The 23,869-nt window shown below is 39.4% G+C and overlaps 1 protein-coding gene across 1 annotated transcript; it reads left to right on the top strand.

Moving 5' to 3' along the window:
* The first annotated feature begins 9,574 nt into the window (after window positions 1-9,574).
* On the top strand, window positions 9,575-21,341 carry LOC104569023 (lysosomal amino acid transporter 1 homolog). Its single transcript, XM_010215974.2, is given in 7 exon segments — window positions 9,575-9,912; window positions 11,076-11,205; window positions 11,963-12,053; window positions 13,781-13,905; window positions 14,820-14,915; window positions 15,820-16,005; window positions 21,240-21,341. Coding segments are annotated over 7 exon segments (1,068 nt in total).
* Window positions 21,342-23,869: the final 2,528 nt, after the last annotated feature.

The raw sequence follows: 23,869 nt of genomic DNA, 5'->3' as shown, positions 1-23,869 counted from the left end.
TTAATGCAGGGGCTCTTATTGTCATTAACGGATCTGTAAGTCTTGTTCTCCCATCAGATACTTCCTCAAGTTATTCCATGCCAGTTTGCTGTCACATAAAGAGAAGAGGATGACAATACAGATGTTTATAAAGTAAACATTCTCATTTCTGCATTCGACCAGCTTACAAGAAGCATTTCTGGGCCAAGCATTTCATTGTCCCAATATTTAGTATATTCATTTCATACCCTAAATGGATTATTCAGGATTGTAAACTGTCCTGCCAAATAAAAAAACGTTAGATGTGAACCTAACATTTCATCAAATTCCATATTAACTAGAGGAGCTATTTTTCCTAACTATTCTAATTATTTTATTTTTTGCATACTAAGTATTGCTTATACTCCACTTCAATTACTGGCAAAGCAGAGCAATCTTGTTTGACACTTTTAGAATAGCTGTTTATTTCTAGAGGCCAAATCCTGTGTTCCAGACAAAGTCAAAGCTCCTACTGAAATTAAAAGAGGTTTTCCCTGAATGAAGACTAAAAACTATGGGATTTGACCATTGTCTCAGAGGAGATAGACCCCGTCTCAGCACTGTGGCTGTTTGTTAGCAGGGTTCCTACGTGGTTATTGCCTGGCAGCCCTATCTTGTAACAATACACAGAGCTCATTATCAGCTGCACTGCTCCAAAAGGCTCATCTGCATCACAAAAGGCAACAGCTGCTGTGCATCGAGGTGCCATCTCGCTGATAGAGTGTATCAGGAATAGAAAAAGTTTGCATACTCATTTCTTTAGAGCGCGTTGTTCCAGAGAAAGTTCCAAAATCCTCGCAGGCGATGAGCAAATGTCAGTGCTGGCACCTCGGCCACGGTGCTCTGTGTGCCGGCACCCTGCCTCGCTGGCATGCACCAACTGCAACACGCCCTACCTGCTTTCACATAAAAAAAACACACAAAAGGGGAATGGGAGAGTGCGTTTGTGTATCAGGGAGCACATTTTCATCACCCACTTGCATCCCCTGCTGATTGAACCGTGTATTTCATTACTTCAGGCATCTACTACTCAGTGTTCCCCACGTGCAGGGCTTTCTTGATTGAGCCATACAGTTTAGGATCGCGATAACTGAGCTGCACGACGACTCCACAGCCACATTTCTATATGCTGCACCTACCACACTGCACTGAGAGGAGGAGCTGGGCCACGAGTTGAAGCTCTGTGGCATGAGTACCACCTTAGCAAGTCAGTTGTATTCTTGGCTTCTTAGATTTCTGTATAATCTTCTTTCTTTTGTAATACTTGAATGGTTTGAAGTCTGAAGCAAAAAATGTGCCTAAGGGTAGCCAGAACAAATGCATTAAACTGTTGATGAAAGACCAAGTAACCCATGTTTTTTGTTCTTCAGGACACAAGTCACCCTAAAAGGGTAAGGGCAGCTACTCCCTCACAGAAGAAAATTTGCCTGACCTCAAGGCACTGCTTTAATGGGCGCAGAGGCTCTTCGGTTATCATTAAGAGCCAGAAGCCTTTAAAAAAAAAAAATCCCTGGAGCAACAGAGAAAACGCAGCATTGATAAAGTAAGCATGAGAACATGCTGTCCTGAGGTGCACTGAGTTAAGAGGTCGGCTAGCAGGCAAGGTCGCTGCAGAGAAACAGGGCAGCCAGAGCCAGCACTGGTTTTGCATATGTGTAGCTGTTCCTCTCTCTGATTAAGCCCACAGGCTTTAATTGCTTCAACAGCTACTCTCTGACGTTACTAAAGATACCGTGTAATCTGTACTATGTATTCACATTTGAAGTTAAAACTAGAATTTATGCTAACTTGCTTGGAAAAAAAAAAAAGCAGTCCACAGTGTTACTACGTGCTCCTGCCTATCTTGTACACACATTTTCCTGTTGCTTATGTATAGAGGCCGCAGTAAGAGCCAGTGTTTAAAAACTACTAAAACATCTGTTCAGGGTGCAGTACCTAAGCAGCTTATCATCATTAACTATATACTTCAGAGAAGAGCATAACGCTTTAAAAGACAGACCACAGGAAAAGTACATCCACGAGGATTTCTAATCTAAATTGTGGTATCAGAGCTAACTAGTGGCACTTACTTGTTGGCTTGGGGAAGCCAGTCAGCAGAAGGAAAGAAAGAGCACCTCATGGGAGAAGGTAAATGAATCAGTATCAGCACTAACGTGGCCACGTAAATTCCTTTCCAAGACATAATTCTCTTTGCTAGATTCGTAGAAGAAAGCCTCTATATAAATAAACGAGGAGGAAACCATAGAAATGTAGAGCTGTAAATGTCTCGGGAGATTATCTAACCTACTGCCATGTGCTGAGACAAGATCAGGTGTACCCAGACCTGACAGATGTTGGTCTAATCTGTTCTTAAAAACCTTCATGATCCCACAGCTTCCCTAAGCAAAATGCTTCAGCACTTCATAATTAGGAATTTACTGCAGTAGCCAAACACTTCTTCCCATTCCATTAGAAATACAGAACAACAGATCACTGTTTTATTACAATGCTTGACATTTTTAAGGCTTCCTTACTCTCTCAAATGTCTCTTTCTGGAGAAAATGTTTCCTTCAGCTACTCACCCTCCTCACATTTCCTAAGCTCTTTATTTGTTCTCGCAGGTCTCCTCTGGACTCTGCATTTTTCTTAAAGCAAGGCACTGAAAGCCGAATCCCATAGCTTGTCCAAGGCTTCTTCAACCCCAACCACAGCAGAATAACCGTTCCCCACGTCTCCCAGCTCCCACCCCATGGGCACACGGGCACAGCTACCACTGGCTGCTCTTCCACAGCATCACACCACTGTCCCTGCGCTCTGCCAGCACCCGACAGCACCTGCAAATTTACTACAAGCTCCTCAATTCCATCAGCTTGGACCCAAAGCAGTGCCCACTATCTGCTCTACGACAGAGCCTTACAAACACGAGGCACATCACACCTAGCGCTCCCCGCACTGCACAAGAGGGCAGGAAACACGTTTGGTTGTTTTGGTTTGATACGCAATACTTAGAGTTTAACTTGGCTTTTTATGGAGCCAGTACTTCCCCAGCTGGAGTTCCAGTCATAATTACTGGAAACCTTATTCTGATTCTACTACTGCTAGTGCCTCATTTGAAGGGGCTGAAAGGCCAAAGTGTGTAAATATAACCGTGTCACAGAGAATGTCACATCTTCAGTGAGCTATCACTCATTAATTCATCATTAATAAACTCTTTAAAAGATGCTGCTATACTTTTGTCCTTCTTGAGCAATCTCATTGGCCTGAGGATCTCCTAGTCCACAGGAACAGCACACAGCTAACAGCAAGGGCTCTAGTATGAAACTGACTCCCTGAATTTTCAAAATATATTGCAGAGAATCCATTTTTCCTCTCATAAACAAAAAAATAAAATAAAATAAACCAATGGTCTCTGCAATATGAGTCAACAACTGAGCCTTTGTGTTCAAAAAGTTTTTCCCCAGAAGGTCTGAATTTATGAAATGCTGCAGTGTATACATTGCATGAAAATCAAGTAATAGAAAATTCAGTGTTCACCTTTCAGTGCCCAACTTGATAGCAAAACTGATTCAGTTTTGCTATCAATTACATTAGGGAGAAAAAGAGAAAACAGAAATAAAATCAGATTAACATGTCCTGATATAAGCGGTATTTCAGATAAATTTAATCTTACTTTTGAAAGTCACAAAATCATTACCCACATCTAACTGGAGAACCCTGCAGAACATTTGGGAAGCTTATTCCACGGGTTGCATCATCATGTAAATATATTAGGGTTTTCCTTTAACTCGGCTGGGCTTTTAAGGCAGGACAGGAATCCAGGCTGGGGCCTGACAATCCACAAATTCTTTAACATGCTAAAATTTTTAATCAGGTCTTCCTGAACTCCAACTTCTCATTAATCCTTGCCAAGGAACTCTTTCCTAAATTATTGTAATAATACTCTGACAACAGACAAGGTAAGTAGGAATAACATTTTCTATCTAAATAATATTCAGCATCAGTTTCTTTTTATGACCCCTCATTAAGAGAAAAAAAAATGCATAAAACCATCCTGAATATTTTAATTTCTCTCTGATGGATTTCATTAGCATTATTTCACTTAAAACTAAAAAGTTGGACATTTACTTCAAGTTTATGGGCTCATAGTAAGTTCACTCACACTACTGTACGTGCCCAGAAAAGGATTAAAGCTCTGCATAAACACAGAGCAAAGACTTATAAAAAAAAAAAAAAAAAGTGACAAATTCACTTAATGACAGGTCCTTGAACTAATGTATTATTCATTCTGTTACCTGACAGCAGAACAAAATTGTACTCATAAATATATAATGGTGTACACCACTTTTAATGTAGTTTACATTTGTGAAATAATTGGCTGTCTTTTACCACATTATCCTCTTTCTATCCTTTTGGAGTTTTTTTTTTTTTGCTTGTTTCGTTTTGTTTTTTTTGGTAAGTGAATGTCAAAAGACGCAGTTCACAACATAGGGGATGCAGACACTGAAGGAACATTCACAGCTGGCCTAGATAAACCTATTATTTCCAACCTCCAGTTCTGAAAACACTTTAAATGCTTTCTAGCCTCTGGAAGGATTTTAAGGGTATTTTTCAGCATCTGAACCGCTAGTTCACTCCTTTTTCCTTGTTATTAATACTATGTATTTCTAGGTGCATTAAATTGTGTTAAATTGCTCCATTTCCACAAATTGAGTTTCACTATCAGCATGCTTACCTTGGTGTAGTTACTGTCACGTAATATCTGAACCAAAATAATAAAAATACATTAAACTCCATACCTGGTTTCAAGGTGTAGTGAGAACTCTCCGGGGCAAGATGAGCTGCACTTGCAGAGGGACCTCGACACTGTCCTCTCCTGCAGGACATGGTCCCACAAAGCCCAAGGGGGAAAATTTTGGCCATCCTGGAGAAGACAAGCCATGAGCCAGGCCCATAGTAACCTAGGAAGGGCAAAAAGAACACAAAGCTGGAGACAGACATGGAGACAAGGCAACTGCATAGGCCCAAAACCACCTGAGAGGGGTGAAGCCAGGCCAGGAGACCAGCTACAGTCTCAGGTTAAGTCTTATGGCCACAAACAGGGGATTTCACAGCTCCAAGCCAATTTTGCTCAGCTGCCAAAACCCACCCAGAATGGCCACCTGAGTGGCAATTAAATGAGCCCACCCCACCACCAAAGCCTTCCTTTAATTGCCTTCCTGGGCCATGGGTAATGAGCTGGGCTGCAGCAGCTGCAGAGGATGATGCTGCATGAGAATAATGTGCAAAAATGCATTAAAATGCAGTGAATTATACCAAATTACTTTGAAATACTCATTTTTTAAAATACATTGGAAATTTTGGTAGCTTTTTATTTATTTATTCATTTTGCAATGGATTCACTGCCTCTAAAAAGCATCTGCACTAGCTCTTACAAAAGCCTTTTTTTCTTTAATTAAAGGCCACCCCAGAAGCCAAGCAATATTTATTCTTTTTTGTCAGGAGGAAGATTCCCAAATATTAACCTGCATGGGATAAACGCTAACTTCCTCACTGCTGGGATCCTGGCCCAGAGGCTGGCAGGGCGCAGGAAGCCCTTTTTAGGGGATGAACTTGCTGCGCTTCCCCCCATCCGCATAGGGGCAGCACAGAAACGGGCTGGAAACAACGGTTTGGGGTGAAAAACGCGCACCAGGGTTGCCTCTCCGCAGCACCTCCCCTCGCCGCGTCCTTACAGCACTCCCCCAAAGCGGAGCAGGACACGTTTCCCCTCGTTTTCCCCCCAAAATCGCGGGTAGCAGCGCGGCCCCGCAATGGCGGCTCCCCTCAGGGCCGCGCGCGCGGCGCTGCCGGTTGCCGCCAGAGGGTGCCGCGGCGCCGCCGCTGAGGCGGCTGCGAGCGACTCCGGCTTCCCGCCTCCGCGCGCGGCCTCGACGCCCCGTCACCTTCCGGCGCTTCCTTTTTTTACCTATTTCCCTCTTTTTTTTTTTTTTTTTTTTTTTTTTTTTTTTTTTTTTTTTTAATCCCTACCTGTGAGACCTCGCCCCGGGATCAGGCGGGCGGTGGTGGAAGGGCTCGTGTTCGCCTGGGCCATGGCTGCACTGTGTGAGATCTGAGAGGCGTTGCCTTCCTTTGCGATTTTTAGTGCCCCCCCCCCCCTTTTTTTAACCTTTTTTTAAGGTAAGTGCTTTTAACTACTGAGAATGTGTGGGGATATATTTAGAGAGTGGTGAGAGACAAGAATAAGATGAAATGGGTAATATTGGGAAATACTGGACTATCGGTTACTCCTTTAGCATAGTTCTATTTGTTTGTTTTTTTTTTAATCAGGAATAATTAAATTATGAATGCTGAGCATGAATGTTAAGCTGTACTAGCTGCTAATAAAAAAACTTACAAAGGTGTATATCTGACATCTGTTTTCTGTTATCTTTTAAACGTTATCTATTAAATCACTATTTCTTGTCATTCCCCAATCTTGAAGCTGCCGAAACCAGTGGATGCTGGTGGCAGTTTGGCCATGGAGACCCGGAGAATTTGAGGCAAATTTTCAAAGTTCCAGGCAATATGTTTTGCTTCCTCATCAGCCCCATGGGGTTGCTCTGAATGCCATGAATTTCAGCTTAAAATCATTAACTATTTCTGCTTGGACATCCTCACTCTGGAAGAGTGGATTAAAATAAGGAAAAGAGTGTCCAAACTGGAGACTCAAGCTATTGCTTTCTTATTTCTTAATGTCTTATGCCAGAGCAGTTTTATTTCTAGTTAGCCAAATGGTAAAACCTTTTAGAAAGGCACGAAGTGACAAGTTAACAACTCTGTGAAAATAAGGTGTTTAGTATAGCATTTCCACGTGGCTGTAAGTGATATTTGGATAGTAATCTAAAGAAGTTACCTCAGAAAAAAAAATGAGCATTTAACAGAAATATGAGGTCACAGGCAAGATATTATGTGAACAAGCCACATTTTCCTTTCTCATGATTGGCAACTTAAATACTATAGGAAGAAAACAAATGTCTGCTTCCTTATCCTGTTGTCAGATGCAGAACATTTCATGCAAAAAAAATTTTTAATAAATAATTTTTATATATATATTGAGAAAAATTCAAAGCTCAGCACAAGTCAGTGCGTGTATAATGGGGAGGGAGAGCCATCCATTCGGATTTGAGCTCAAGCCCCAGTAATTTTTTGAGCTGGAGAAAAGAGTTAATGAATTATTTCATCATGCTAAGATGTAGTTTATTCGGTGAGGGGTGTGTTCTGATAGAGAAGACCCAGTTCAGGTTTGAAAGTAGCTGCAGATCAAAACAATGCTGAAAAAAAATGGTCTTGCCCTTTGTGTTGCCAGCAATGTCAGGAGGTGTTTGGCTGTTGCTACAGGAGGTTTAGCCAAAGGCATCCAGACATTCAAGTCACTGACAGAATTGGTGTTTTTGGTGGTAGGGCTCTTACTGGAACAGAGCATTTTGCTGCTCTGGTAGCTGGGACTTTGAGAAAAATAGCACTTACTGTAAGATCAGCAAAACAATCCCAGGAGCTTGCAACACAAGTCGCTGTGCTCCGTGAATGCTAAGGGGAAGCAGCACAGGAATATCCACATGCTTCCACTGTGTTTGGTGGCAGGAGGCCAAAGCTCATGTCCTCCGTCATCTGGGAAGTGCAAGTGGCCTGCCTGATCCACAGCACTTTTTAAACTGGTTTTCTGGAATAGCTGCAGGGTTTTGGAGCCGTGTATAGGAGAAGATCCAGGTGCTGGAGCCTGAATCGTCGTGTTCAGTCTTGTTCATGCGTAGCTGCTTCATCTTACCAGAGAGCTTCTGCATGTACAAGTCCAGCTGCAGTAGCTTTAAATACCATATTCAGTTTATTTTATTTTTATGTCTAATATGTTTCATGCATCTTAAGATGGATGTTTTGCAATGAAGAATGTACCAGTTCAGATGCTGTGTTATCTAAAGCCTTACAAGATTTTTTTGTTGCAGTATTTTGCATGGCTAAAAGGTCTTGCCTAGAACTACCAAACAGCAGAAGTACTTTGATATATCTCTCTTTTTAGTGGGTCATACAACCATGTCCAAGTGCAGAGTACCAAAATGAGAAGGTTAACTTGAAATGTTCTGGGCTTTTTCCCTGCCCTTCAAAATTATCTGTAAAGATGGCTACAAAATTTAATAACTTCCCCGATATAGGCTGAATATATCTAATTGGCTAGGATGAATACATGGTTTTTTTAATTTATTTATTTATTTTTAATCGTTCATATTGTTAAGGTCCAATGATGACAAGCTTTTTGAGAGGCAGCCAGTTTCTGCAGGAAGCTTCTTCCAGCATTTAATGCTGCGGATAACTGAGGTTTCATAAAACAAAAAAGCAAAAAACTCCACACATTTCTAGATGGCTGGCAGAGTGAGCGCTGACTTTACTGAGTGATGCTCAATGTGTAAAATTTCATCTTTGTGAAATTTTATTAAATATTTGAAGGTTGTTCTGCAGAATGAGAGTAGCTCCCAAGTAGTGCATTGTGGAAGGAATGGATCACCAGCCCTTCTGGCTTCAAAGGCCAGACAGGGATCTAGGCAATATTACTTTTTTTTTTTTTTTTTTTTTTAGCAATATATTTGCTCTGGCTTTTTCCTCAGCAGCTAGTTGTTTTCAGACCCTTCTGCGTAAGGCATAACCAACTTTTGGAGGACATAGAATATCATAAGAGTGTATGAGAAAGCATCAACCAAATTAATCTCCATGGCCAACAGGAACTCTCAAGGAATAATCATAGATAATTAGGTATTTTTGTTTCAAAATTCGTATGTTTTATAGCTGTTAGCCTTCTAAGTAAATATTATAATTTCATGTAGCATGAATATATTTCATTAAGAATGCAAAATATCTAGAATAACTATAATTGGCTACAAAAGTATTGCTAAAGGTTATAAAAGAAACATAAAAACCTATTTCAGAATTTAAGCCATCTTGTGCTGTTATGTCTCATTTTGGAGTTTTTCTTTCAGGGGGTTGAAATAGCCTACATTTGCTTTCTTCAAGTTTCTTCCTCTTTCCTCTGAGCATTAAATACTGGCAGCTGACACTGTATTGAGTCACTGGTTAGTCTGAGGAGCAGAGTAGATGCAAATAGACTTTTGACCTTTTCTGGAATTTGAGTCTCTAGTGACCTTTCCATAATATTCTCCTACAATTAGTTACACAGAAGTCAACATTATATTCATGTTTTATAAACTTGAGCAGAACTTTCAGAATCTGGGCTAGTAACATTACAGAAAATATTTGTACTTTATTGCAAAACTGTTGAACATTAGAATCAGTTTTGGTGTTCAGTGAAAGTAAATTACTTGATTTATTTTACCCTGTAGCAGGTTTCTAGAATCTCAGTGTAACTGTAATACTAAATTGGTACAAATCTGAAGTGTTGCATCTTTGTCGAGAGCAAATGAAAGAGATACATTGCAAAGTACTTTTTTTCTTTCAGGAAGCCTAACTTCTTTTTAGTAAGCAATAAATACAGACTTCTTATGGTTAGTGTCTTGTTCACACTGGCTATGTCTTTGACTTGTCAGGTCCATTTATGAGGTTGGAAGTAACTGTGATATGGAGCATCCGTCCGGATGCAGAGGTCTTTTGATGGAGGATATTCAGCGCTGGTAAACCGCTTTGTGAATTTGCATGGGGTAAAAAGGAAGGCAGAAATAAACTTCTGAAACCGAATCCCAGTCCAAGGATGATGGCTCTTCAGCTGTATACACATGCTTTCAATATCTCTCCAGTAGAGGAGAGGAGATTGTGTATAAATGGAACACCATGGATTTGGCATCTCCTTGAAGAATGTGTGGAGAATGCGTGGGAGTTTTGGAGCGTTGTCACAGGCCTGATTTCCATTGTCTGCTTTCTGTTTGCTGCACTACCGTAAGTTTAAAGTCTTAAGCAGTCTGCAGATTCAAACATGAGTAATCTTGCCTGAAGCCTTTTTCAAAAGCTGCCTTTTTTTAGTTTATCTTGGATATGTTTCTCTATCTGCATAATACAGATATAATATGCCAGAGAAGCATGTTGTTCATGTTTGGAACAATATTTGGTGGTTGACAAATGAGCTTGATGTACTATTCTGTTGTACTGACTTGACACTAATCTCTGCCACTTAGAGCAAATGAGAATAAATCACCTCTTCTTTCTTATCTCCCGCACCCGTGGATGTGTGTGCACACATAGGCATGCTGGCAGCGGGACTGGCCCCGCGTTTATTTGAACCACATGCTGTGTCACCACTGCTCTTGTGCTTGCCGCTGCCCGTGAAATTGGGGCTGAGAAAGGGCACTTTGGTGGTGCTAAATCAGTTTCTCTTCAGTGCGTGGGCACTGGGTTAAAATTCCAGATATGTGGGCAGGAAATGGCAGAAGAAAAGCAAAAATGCTCTCATCAGGTGAAAATGTCTGAAACAAAATGGGATTGACTCCAAATTGTGTCCACACAGGGTAGATATAGGGCTAAGGAAGCCAGACAAAAGAAAACCATTCTTACTAAGCTGTTCATCTTCTGAAATATTAGTTGAGAGGGAACTTTACATTAGAACTGCCATGTTAGTATGGAATTCATCAAGATGTATCTAATATACTTTCATTTGGATTTGCTTCCTAGACCACACTGGGAAACTGAATAACATTTTTCCAATTTAGAGGCATAAGTATAGTCGTCGACTCTTTTTAGGTGCTCTGATCCATCCTAGCCCCTCTGTGCTAAATAACAGTGTCATTACAGTATTTTGAAGGCTGGTAGTTACAGAACATAAATGTAAAATGCTTATGGCATGGTTCTGATCTCCGGAAAATGGTATTTTAGTACAGGCCACAAAAAAGAGCACGCAGAAGCAGTGATGAGGGTTTGCTTTGAGCCGTTCATTAGGCTGGAGAAAGACATGATGAGCTAGAGTGATACTGATGTCTCCTTCAAGGTCACAGCTACAATAGGTCTCTGGGGGTTAGCCTGGGTCTTTATTTAGATCTCAAAAAATGCACTTGCTAAACATTTTTTTGTTTACACCATTTTTAAATTACTTCTTCAATTTGTGCCAGTCAAATTTATGTCGCCTGTCGCAGTGGAAGAGTGGATCAAGCGCTCTCCCTGGGCTTCCTGCTCTGTTGGCTAGCTGGAGATGTAACAAATTTTATAGGCTGCTATTTAACAAATCAACTGCCGATTCAGGTAATCTGCCAGTATTTCTACTTCTTGATTTAGCCTTCTCCAACTTTAGAATGTTTTTTTAAGTCAATTATATATTAACAAGGAAGTATTAATTCAAAGCTCTTTATCTCTAGAAAAGTGTATTTTTCTTCTCAAAGAGGAGAGTTTCTCTGAAAGAAACAAGTTGTCAGTGCTACATTAATTGCCTGAAATCTTATCTGCTTTTTTAATTTTTTACTTAAATTAAAGAGAAAGATACATTTATCAGCCACCTGCACAAGATTTCACAGGTTAGAGAGGGGACCAAGATTGGTTAGAGTTATCACCTAGTTTAAGATTTAATTTGTGGTTCTAACAGTTCCATCCCCCCTCAATGTGAAATGGAGAAAAAAGACAGCTTTGTCTTACTGAGGCAAGAGACACTGAGTAAGATCAGTAGCTTTTTAAGTGTTAGGAACCTAAGTGGAGCAGACCTGAGCTCCTGGACAAGAACAGATTTATCAGTCTGCCGAGGCAAGGATTTGTGCCATGTGTCTTTGAGAATTACAAAACTCTGCAGGTTTGTCAACAAGCTTTACATTGCATTAATCTGCAGCAGTCAAACTGGTTTGGGATCCTAAGCACTTTGCCTTTTTTTTTTTTTTTTTTTTCCCCAGTGGTTTGTTATTTGTCATTCACCTTTTGATTATGAAGCGAAATCTCCAGGCAGTTCAGTTCAGTAATGACTTTGGACTTCTTGTATAGTGAACAAGCAAATATATCTTCTCTTGTCTTTCAGATTGTCACTGCCATCTTTTATGTTAATATGGATATAATTATGATTTCGCAGTTTGTCTACTATAAGCTCAAAAATGAAAAGACAACAAAATGTAAGGTTTTAAAATGATTAAAATGTTCTCCCTAATGTAACATACATCTCACCTTGACGTTTGCCAGAGTTTTTAAATAAAGTTTTTTGGTGGGATTTAAAAAAAATGAGTACAAAAATTCCCTTTGAAGTTGTTAGGCTGATAACTTCCAATTTTTTTAGGCTCTTATGAAATTTGCCACACACATGAGGCTACTATCTGACCAAAAAGAAAAAAAAAAGCCCACATAAAATGGATGACTATTTTCCATGTAGTACTTTCAGTTTATATAGATATAAGAAATACAGTAGTTTTGTGGAATCTGCTTGTATATTTTAACTTATTTCATGGTTTTACTATCTGCTTTCGCTATCTAAATATACGTTCAAGTTGACAGCAAACATTATTTCTCTGTGTGGTTCAGTTAGTTCCTCAATGTTGATTGGAAACGGACTTTATTTGCTTATAGCATAAAATGTCTTGACATTTTCATGTGTTCTCTTTCAGTGCGTATAGTTAAAAATGTATTCAAGAGGAATAAAATTACTTTATTTGCTTTATAAAATCCTGGCAATAGTTGTAGTGTTTGCCCTTCCAAGTGGTCTACTGTTCTGTTTGCTTTGTATCAAATCACAAATGTTAATTCATCAATCTTAAATAAGTATCGAAGAAAAGCCATGGTGCAGTAGAGGTAGCAGTGAGATGAAGTAAAACAGATGCAGGTCCAGCAGACTAAATAGGAATAAAGCAGATTAATTCAATATGGAGCTGATAATAGAACAGGAGATAGGTCAGTGCCGAAGATCCTTCCTTGCTGCTCCCTGCTTGCAAACAAACACAGGCTTTTGTGCATTGGAACGGTGCCTGTTTGAGCTCAACCTGGCCTAGCTGAAGAAGGAAGAATAATGTGATTAATCCAGGAAAAGAGGGGTTTTGTATCCAGTTCCAGATCAGTTGCCATGGGCAAGCTTGTTGGGCGTGTGTCTCAAAACACAGCCTGTGAAATAGGAATTCCTGTTAGACTTCTTGGGGCAGCCTCACTAATGCCACACAAGAACAGTTTGTTCCGCTGGTACCAGTGTCTGTGGGTACTTAGCAATGGTTTGTAAACACAGAATTCATCATCTGTTGCTTTCAAGTTGCCATGCAAGTGTCTGTGAAGGCTTGGTAGGTAGAATATCTCTCTTTGAATATATGAGTCCCTCAGACTCTAAAGACAAGACTCAGTATCTGGCTTACCATGGACTTAGACACTGGTCCAGTAGAACGCTTGAGCTAACAAAAATATCGCTCGGATAATTATATAATCCAGATTTTGAACATCCTTGCTTTTGTAGGGTTTAATCGAGATGTGTCGAAGGAAACAGTTGTGTTCCATCCCAATTTGCAGCTTTTTGTATATTGTCTGCAATTCAATAATAAATTAACGTCATACATGATGTTAATGATGTTTCATCTTCAGATTGAAGATGAAAATTGTCTCTCTCAGTAGCAAAGCCAATGTAGGAAGTTCCCCCCCTGTTCCTGTGCTGTTACCTTCGGTTCTTGCAATAAGTCACGGTACAACTGTGATAGTGATGGAGTGGACACAGGAAATGAGGAAGTGGAAGGCTCCTTAAACTTACATTGTTGTCAAAAAATGCAGGAAATCGTACCTTCTTATTTACATATTTATATTATAGACAAAAAGTAAACTAAATCAACATCAGATGTTACTTTTCAGCTAATTTGATTGTGTTTCCTTTTAGACAGCACAGCCCTGAAGCATTTCTGTATAAGCTGGAGTTTGGTGTGTGTAACACTGCATGTTATTCTACCCTGTCAGCTTTTATTGAGAAACCAATACCAGAGTATAGATTTAGAAACAAGCAGTGTAAGTTCTTACCTGTTACTTTCTGTTCCTTAAAAAAATCTCAAAAGTGTCTTGAAAGGATTGTGCATTAAGAGCTTAAAGAAATTCATTTGACTTTAAAATGCCTTAGAAATTACAAATATGGGAGTACATGGGAGTTTACAGTATGTGTTTACATCCCCAAACAAGAAAGTTATAACAAGCTTTTTCTAGGCAACTTCCTCTGTTCTGGGCTTACTTTGTCCCTTGGGTTATTAGGATATGCTGCGCTGTGAAATAACACACACAGATATGTTGTCTTTTTGCTTGTGTTAGATATTTTCTGCTTCTGTTTAGATACAAAACAGTCAGAAGTGAAATCAATAATAGTGGAAAATTACAATTGTACCCGCTGCTGCTGTCATTTCTAGAGGAAAGTTCACAGGATATTCTAGCAATTTTCTGGCCTTCATACTAATGCCAGTGAAATAATTGTAATCCAACAGCATTGCCCAGCAGGGAAGCAGCCTATTTTCAAAACACAGCAAGAGTGAGAAAACTTACAACTCTCTTGAATTGTGAAAAATGAGCATTTTGCTTTCTCCAGACAAGATGATTCAGTTTTTGTGGCCCTAGCTGCAGTTTGTAGTTTGGGCTTGAATTGAAAAGTGTCCATCTCCCCGCAACCCCCTCTTTTTTTTTTACTGTAGAACTGAATTGGTTTTAATAACATATCCTAAAGGTAGGACCAGTTTTGAGCTAAATCATGGCTATAATGCATCTGTATACATCCTTGCAAGGTAAAGATGAACCCTTTCTAGTCCTCTCTGGTCATTTGATGAGTACTGAATGGCTTTGAAAGGAAGAATTTCTTTTTGTCCAGAGAAGTAGCTCAATTAAACCTTTGAAACGCCCCAAAATATTCCTGTGAAAATATATTTACTTTTATTTTTCAGAGAAGTCTTGATATGATGGAAGTGTCAGGCTACGTTTGTGGCTATCTCTCTTGTGTGTTTTACTTGGGAAGTAGATTTCCTCAGCTGTACAAAAATGTAAGTAAGCTTTTGCCTAAGTACATCTGTATATTGTACAAAAACACTCTGTTGCTTGAGATGCCGCCTACCTTGCCTTTATAACCATTTAAAATGGCAACTTTGCCCACTCAAAAGAGATTGGTTTAAAAACAAAACAAAACAAAAGAGTGTCTTTGATGACCTGGGCCAGAGAGGAGGAAGTGAAGTATTTACAGTTGAATTTATCAGATATGAGCAGAAACATGCTTTGCATGATAGTTTTCATAAAGAAATTATATCTTCTCCTTTTTTTTCACCTGACTGTTTTACCTTAAGGAACCAAGTACAAGTTCAAAAGACAAAAATAGAGGAAAATTAATTTAAAGCGTTACAAGCCCTTCCACAGTGGTGTCATTACTGCTTTTCCGTTTTGATTTGCTTTGTTTTTTATAGTCTCTTTACTGTCAATACATTTAAAATATACCACAAAGTTTTTACATTGTCAGATGTAGGCAGGCATCCTGGTTTATTATAGAAAGTCTTCACACAGTTCATTTCCAAGCCACTTCATATTCTCCCCTTACCTTTTGCATCCAAGCTGGAATACTACTGTATTTTCAAAAGGCTCAACTGAACAGGCTGAAATGGCAACAGATTTCTTAATCTGCTTCTAAATAATGATATTTTCTTCTTACCCTTGCTGTTTTGCAGCTGTACAGCTGTATAGCCTGAGCTGCTACCAAGAGCTGCAACAAGTTCTGTAGTTTTAGGTGATACATGCTCAAATATTAAGCCCAGAGAATTCAGAGCCCACAGAGAGATGGAGAGGATGAGCAAGCATCTTTGGATGTATTATAATACAAAACTCCGAAATTATCTGTAATTGACTCTGCGGTGATACATGTTGGAACATTTCTTCTATAAAAATTGTTTTTTTATTTAGTTTCGAAGAAGATCCACAGAAGGCACCTCCTACGTGCTGTTTGCATTAGCTATGATGGGAAATGGTACCTATGGGCTGAGCCTTGTTTTGAAGATGCCCGCTGCTGAATCCTTCCGGGCCCTCTACTTCTTACACCGTCTTCCATGGCTCATTGGGAGCTTCGGAGTTTTGTTTCTAGACATTTTTGTATCTTTTTCATGTTGATAACACTATTTCTTCAGGATTGCTCTGTTAATATGATCAGAAATTAAGTAGATTTCTTAAGTTAGAGGTTCTGTATGATCCTAACCTGATTATATAGCTTAATTTCTTTCTAAAGAGATAATTTATATGCTTTTTATATAATGTTTCATGATACAAACAGCAAGTTTATAGAAAGTATCTACAAGTTAATTTATATTTTGTAGCCATACAGGGTGTACTGAAAGTTGGGACAGAAGAGGTTTAACATGCTTTTTATATTTGCTGTCTGATAAATAGAAAAAAAGAATGCTAGTTGTTTTCAAATGCAAGTTTAGAGCAATAACTTTGAGAATTTGGCTAAACTGTAAATGTTACTGGAAGACAGCATTAAGGTTAGAGACAAACAATGGTGTTTTAACAAACATATTTTCAAAACCCAGCATTTAGCAAACAAGTGTGGCAGCTACCCTTAGCTGTGCAACTGGAGGCAAAATCAGACGCTGAGTGTTTCTGAAAACCAGCAGCTGGGCTCACTGAATCGTGTGTGAGTTATATAGGTTAGTATGCAAGTTTCTCGTGTATGCTAGTCCTGACTTAAAAATTACAGTGTTTTAAGTCTGAATTCTTATATCCAACATACATATGTGCACATTTAATTTTTGTATTCCACGTGCACAGTATGCCTCCAGTATACTAGTTATTGTTATTGATGCTCTTTCTAAAATGGGTGTTAACATTCATTATTCTGTCTATCTGTAAAACAAGAAGTCCATGCAGGAGGTCTCAAAAACTGTGTTACACTTTTTATGTGGCACACCAGACACTGAATTTTCCTGAATTGCCACAAAATAGAACTTTGTGTGTTTTGGCAAACTTGTGGTGCCCTACTGAAAGACTCTATGGAATATTGGATTATACTCCAGCAGCTTTATAATAGTTTCATAGAGAATTCCCAGCCATCTTCCCCTCTGACTGGTCTTTAACGGAACTCTGTACTTGAGTCTTCTCACTTGTATTTTCACTTAATATAGTATTAACAGGAGAATTCCTTATCTTCCCTGAAGTAAGAATTGCAGTTCTGTGTCTCAAAACTTCTTTCTATTTAGTTCCAATAATTCAAAGAAGGAAGCTGGATAGAATAAAGAAGGATTTCAGGACTGAAGCAAATTGTGTCAATCCATATTAAAAGGAAGTTAATTTCCAGATTTACCTGGAACAATTCAGGAAGTCATGATCCCCAGGTATCAGTCTTGTCTTTCCGATTAAAGTAATTTCATACGCTGTTCCGGCTAGACCAACGCTGGGAGAGCTTTCCCTGGCCTTTGGACGGCCTGCTAAATTACCCTGTCATTCCGAATAGCCATCTGTGCTTTTTGCATCTCCAGCCATGGCAATTTAAGCTGGCATGCACTTCAGTAAAACATTCCGAATTGTGGGAACACGGTTCTTCACTGCAGTGGTGAGACTGAGCTGCGGTTAGTGGCCCTTTTTTGAAATAAATTGCAGTTTTATCTTTATGAGACAGTGCAGTTGCTTTCGCATGAACAGGCTGTAGTGATTCCTGGTGGCTGGGCCATGCGGCTGCTTTGGGTTCTCGGGTCTTTTGCTCCATAAACAAAGTGGTGACTCTCTTCTTCCTTCCCTCCATTCCATCCCACCGCTCCAAACTGGAAACATAAAACTGCCAGTATTTATTTACCAAAAAAAAAAAAAAAAAACCCTAGAATTTGATCTTGATGACCTTTACAGTATATTATGTGCATGTTTGCAGATGCTTTTCTATGATGTACTCCAAAAGGGAACTTTTACATTGGCCACAAACCTCCTCCTCTCTGCGAGCCTTGCCCTGCAGTCGCAGTGCCAGGATGCACATGACATTCATTTCTCGGGTCTGGCTTGATTGGAGTCTGAATCCAATCTTGCTAATAGTCCTCCAGTTCGAATTATATTGCAAACAGATGCTTCCAAATCAGGTTGAGGAGATTATGGAAATCTGGTCAAGTATATAGTGCTAGCTGAAAATGTATGGAGTATTTGTAATCAAGAGAAAACAAAAGCAGACCTCCTGCTTTGAGAAGCCCCCAAGATATGGAAGTAAATGTTTTCCAAAGAGAGCTTCATTTCTGTCTCTTGCCAAGCAAGAAAATCAAAATTCTAACAAACTGATATGTCGTGTTAGACCAGGGAACGGGGTTGTCTGCATTTTGGAACCAGAGAAATTAAACCCAAAGCTCCTCTTTTCTAAAGAGAAATGTTTTATAATTGATCATCTGTATAACAATCAGTTTATTCCTTGAAAAGGACTTCAAGAAATCCAATCTAATCTAAAGTAGACTTTATTCCTGGTAATCTCCAGAGTTGCATAAGGGGGAAAATAAATTCTCGTTTCTCAAGGTCCGAGCCAGGATTAGGAATTCCTGTACTCAGTGTCGTTCCCTTTCCTCCATCTGACATGGCTGGCACCAACTGTCTTTAGAAACAAGCGGGTCTCTATCCTAGTTGGAACAGGAGTTCCAGTGGTTCTTGGTGCACGGTTGCACTGGGGCCGTTTCAGTTTGGTTTAACAAGGTAACATGGTTAGTTATCCTGTTGCCTTGGTGTCTACAGTTAAGGTTATTGCCTGCACACAAGGGCAGTTGGTCTCCATAAGTGATAGAAGTGTCCGGTTGTTTTTAAAGTATGAATGATGCCTTCTTCCCTTCTTCATAGTAAGAGGAGTTACATAACAGTACATCTAAATTATAAAAGGAGCATGATTTTCAGTTTTAGTAATCACTTCTTTCCAACGCCTGCTGTGCATTTGAAGGTGGTTGGTGTTTCTCAGGAGATGCCTAAGCCTGAGGCTTAACTGGGCCTGATAGTGGCCTTATTGGTGATCGACTAAGTACAGGTTTGATTATTTTAGGATTCCAGGGTGGACATTACTAAATTTTTATTTGATGTGCATGATTAGTTAATGCTGACTTATACCTGAAGGTGCTTTACTACATATTTTAAAATATTAAATCAGTTGATAACAAGTTCTACCCTGAAACTTTTAGTTCCAGCCAACATTAAGTTTTCCACAGAATGAATTTTGTGGAAGTGTTTTTCCAGGAAACTTTGTCTGTAAGTCCAATACTTTCTTTCACCCTGCTACCTTCCCTCCCTGTCCCCACCAAAACCAAACAACTCTATATATTTAATTCAGACAAAGCCCTTTACCAAGATTTTTCCCTTTCTTTTTTTTTTTTTTTTCTTTTTTTTTTACTTGACATCACCCTGTTGTCAGGGGACTCTGTTCAAATCCTCTATATGTACTTCTTTTCATTAAGTGTAGCCAGGCAGCTAGTAGATACACAACGTAAAGCAAATACCAGGCTGCTGTACACAGGCTCTTATCTTGCACCTTTTGTGGTTTGCAGGGCAACCTCTTGGAATCCATTATATATTTTTACAAAATATCATGCTTTTTAATTTAATTACACTGCAAGGAATCTTAAGTCTGACCTGACAATTCAGCAAGGAGCTTTTCCAACCAAAGATGCAACAACTCCTGCCCTGTCCTCCCATAAAGAGCTGCCTTTGCCTCAAAATCATTCAATTTTTTGAATTGCTGTTAGATTGCTTGTAGATTTAACTAAGCAAGTCCAATACGCTAGTTCAGTGACTGTCGAACTTGGCTCACACGGTGTTGCCCATCTGGTGTCAGACTGTGAGCTGGGGCACCAGGTGACCCCTCGGACTGTCCCGGGACCCTGTACCATTCCAGCAGGCTGATCCGTCACCGTGTCCCCTTCCACCAAAGCACCTGCTAAGGCTCCTGCAGGTACAAGGAAGACTGTCCTGCCTGTTTCTTTCCCCAAGTAGTGGTAGCTGTGTATGCTCTGTACTCATTTGCTAAGCCTGAGCAAGAGGAGTTCCCCACATTATGCTACAGAAATACTTAAAAAACTGCTGACCTGCTGTCTCTGAAGGAAATCCTGTCTAGTCTCCAGTTGGAAGGGGCCTCAGGGGTGGAGATGCTGGATAGCCTTGGAAAGGTGGGATAATTCCTGGGGCTCTGCCTAGGATGTAGAGAATTTCCTTTCTATTCATCTAGGCCTCCCAGAAAGCTTCCCCTGCTTTGTTTTTATAAATAATGATGTGCGTTAGCCCCAGCCTCCTCACCACCATTGCACAGAGCCGAGTTATTTTAGCTGGCCTCAAGTGTTCCCGGTAGAATCCTGCATGCCAGACTTCCTCCCAGAGCACCTCTATTTTATTTTTAAAATCAGATTTTTAATGTAATAGCAGTGGTGATCCAGGGGTGATCCCATCTACTGTGTTTCCAATCTAATTTCTGTATCAAAGTTTTAGTCTCTATTGGAATACCAAGTGTTTTGTCAAGTTCGGTGCTCAGCTTCAGTACAAAACTCCTCACCTGCCGAGCAGGAATTCTGCGGTGAGTCATGTTCTTATCCATGCTCCCCTTTTTTGAAGAAGGCTCTCTTTCTCTAAGTCAGTAGAGTGCTGGAACCATCAAGAAAAAGGACAAGACTTGTAGTTCTTTATTCTGATATTAGCAGTATTTCCAGCACTCTGCTCTACAGCAGAAATAAGTTGTGATGTCTAACTCCACAATTCTTAGCATTAATTACTGAGTCACAATCTGCCTGTGGGTGTTTATAATTACCCAGAATTTGGGAGGACTGGGGCTAGGCTGGCACAGGGTAACAGCTTGGGGTCCCACAGGGTTCCTAGGTGCCTTGTTCCTGCTGTGCCCCTAACAAATTTCCAGCTTAGGACCCTCGCAAGCTCTGCAGTGCAATCTCTAAGGGCCAGAATATTTCCATGTGTATTTAAGTCATGTAACCAAGGGGATCTGAAGTTTCAGTTAGAATTTTGCTCTGTTTGGTGCTATAAGTTAAACCTCTTTTGCCAGAAAAAAAATGCGGAAAATTGAGTGTTGAGTAGAATTTGGAAAAGGTTACATACTAAAAGTTACATACTTAACCCTCACGGTTAGGACTAAAGCAATAGTTAGAACATGAATTAGATAAATAGAACATGAATTAGAACAGAATGAACATGAATTAGATAAAACAATTTATAAACCTTCCTCCTTAGAACATAGCATCCATAGTCTGTGCCAGAATGAAAGACTGAACGGATGATCGTTTTTATTGTGTGCAGCTTATTTAGTTCTCAATTGTAAGCAAATACTGCAAATGCTGCCTGTGCCTCCTATTTAATTACTTCCTTACCCAAAGTAACAGGTGACTCTGCAATTCCTTACGTATCGCCAGCAGCGCGAGGGCCGCGGCCGTCCCGGCGCCCTGGAAGCGGAGCCGTTACTCCTGGCTGAAGAGAGCGCCTAGCGTCTCGCTGCGTTTGCCCCCTGCTCTCACTACACTTTATTTCTGGATTACTTCAACAAACAGCTAAGTTTGCTCTCGCTTACAGGCCAAATTTATTCCTTCCGTTACTTGTTTTGTCATTACTTGTTTGTAGTTGATACGAAGATGATAGATTTCATATTTACTGTACTCTATCAGAATGATAGTCTTTGGGGTTTTTTTCCTGTTTTCCCCATTTTAGCTCTTTTTCTCTGTTTTGTGTTATGGAACCACAGCAAATGAGTGGTCTAGATGTATTTGATGTCTCGATACAGTGTATATCGTGGAATGATTACTTTTAAATGAACGTGTTAACAGTAATGTGGAGTTTTAAAAACAGCGGATGCAATTAGCCATGTGCCTTGAACCCAAACTGTAGTTAACTACTGCTCAATCCATTAGCAGCGAATGTAAGTTCAGGGCACTTTTATTCTCATTGTTTTGTATGAATCAGAAGGAAAAACAAGCTTTAATTAAATCACTTAAGTTCAAAGGATCAGTCATCAGCATGAAAGCATAATCCCAACCTAAGTTAGCAGGAGCAGCATGTATAGGCCACTGCAGACTATCACCATATGCATTTTATTTTTAAGAGTTAATTAAAGCATTTATACATCAATGCTTGTGTATTACTGTGCATCATCATATACTGTATATAAAATTTATGTGCTACATTCATTTCCTTACAAGCTTCTGATTTATGTAAGTTCCACAGGGAAAACATTAGAAGCTAGAGACTGTACCTTGCAATTGCCTATTGACTCTTCAAGTTTTTTTCCAATACTCTGTTTTACCTGAAGAAAATTTCAATAAAATTTATCTCAGAGTGTAATGATTAACTTGTTCTTCAATAGATCCGTTTGTGAACAAAATTGTTGCTTTTTCAAAAGGGTAAGTATGAGTGTTTTATCCATTTCAGGGCTGATCACGAAACTCATTCTCTGTGTGTGATTTCAGATAACTTTGTTAAGTGACCTGATTAAAAAAGAATTGGAATTGCTGAGTTCTTGGGTGAAGCTCATATCAACTAAACTTGTTAGTTTTTTGTTAAGACCTAAATTACTGCCAGAAGTGCATATGAAGCAAAAGCAAAAATTTACTCTGGCTTTCTATGGAAATTGAAATACTACTGATACAAAACACTGTGAAATTAGGGTTTCTTGGTGAAATAATGTCACCCTGATAGTAGATATGAAAACCTAAACTAATTCCGATTCCCACTGCAGCAGTAAATTAGATAAATAACCAAATTCAGTGATCTTCCTGGCAGTGATTTCGCTCGCATGCAGCAGTGACTGGGGTATTTAACAGTGATTCATCAGTACCGAGCATGGTACAGGGTGCCGAGCGCTGCGCTCGTCCCAGCACGGCCCCGTTCTGACCACGTGCAGTCCTGCAGAAATGCAGTGTTGTCTGCAGGCAGCCAGGTGAAAATACTGCTTGGAGATGCACGGTCCGTGCTCCTGCTTCGGACTGTGCTGCAGTGAGTTCAGTAAAAAGGATTTTCTCAATCGTGTTGCCAAAAGCCAAGTGCTTTTGAAGCATTTTGCAGTTCTGCAAGATGTGTCCTCACAAAGGTTTTATGTAAGATCTTCCCAACTGAAGTCAGTTACTTTATTAGTCTCAGTGTTTACTTAGAATGAACATGTATTTTCTGATTTTTTAAATAGAGGGTTTTAAAAGTTAACCTTTTAGTATATAAATTAAAATGCTATTTGTCTCACTTGCAGATTTATACTCTGTACACACACGATTATCAAACTTGCCTGGCTAGTGACTGAAAGCCTGACTTGTTACTTTTTAATGCAGTTACAATTTATTATTATGCTATTTCTTCAAAGATTATTTCCCCTTTTATTGCTATATGTAATCCTATTCTGCATTGTCTTTTAATCCCAGTTTTATATTACTATATCTTATTAAAACAGCTAAATACAGAGTATGTAAAGTTACTGTGGTTTAATTTAAGAATTTTAAGGGAAAATAATGTGTTCCGCATTTAGTGTAGAGGTTAAATGAATACTTAAAATTTACTTCCAAGTAACCATTTGATTAAAAGAACTGCCTAAATACATACAATTATCAATGCTGTTTCTATTGTGTATTAAGAACTAAGGATTCTTTGTCATCACTTTTCTCAGCACATAATTATTTTCTCACAGCCAGACTGTGCCATGCCAAAAGAAATAGTTAGCACTTTGCCAGAATATACCAAGTTAGAGACTAAAGGACAGATCCTGATTACCTCTTTGTTAGCTTAAGACAGGGAAATAAGGCATGTAGCTATTTTGTTGAAAAGCAAAGTGTCTTAATCTTCCTGCTTTATGTTCCTAATTCTTCCCCCCATGCTGCATATAATCCAAGATTAACAGCATTGTTTTCTAATTTTTTTAACTGTCATGAAAATCTCTTTAACTAAAGGAAATATTTAAAATGTCTTCAGGGCTCTCCTCATATTTAAACAAATTGACCAAAAGACTTAACCTAAGTCCAGAGAAACTTCCAGAGTT

This window comes from Tinamus guttatus, unplaced genomic scaffold, assembly GCF_059628265.1.
Source record: "Tinamus guttatus ecotype Peru unplaced genomic scaffold, ASM5962826v1 Tinamus_guttatus_pri_ptg000376l, whole genome shotgun sequence".
Classification (NCBI taxonomy): domain Eukaryota; kingdom Metazoa; phylum Chordata; class Aves; order Tinamiformes; family Tinamidae; genus Tinamus; species Tinamus guttatus.
This window is presented reverse-complemented; position numbering and strand designations above follow the sequence as displayed.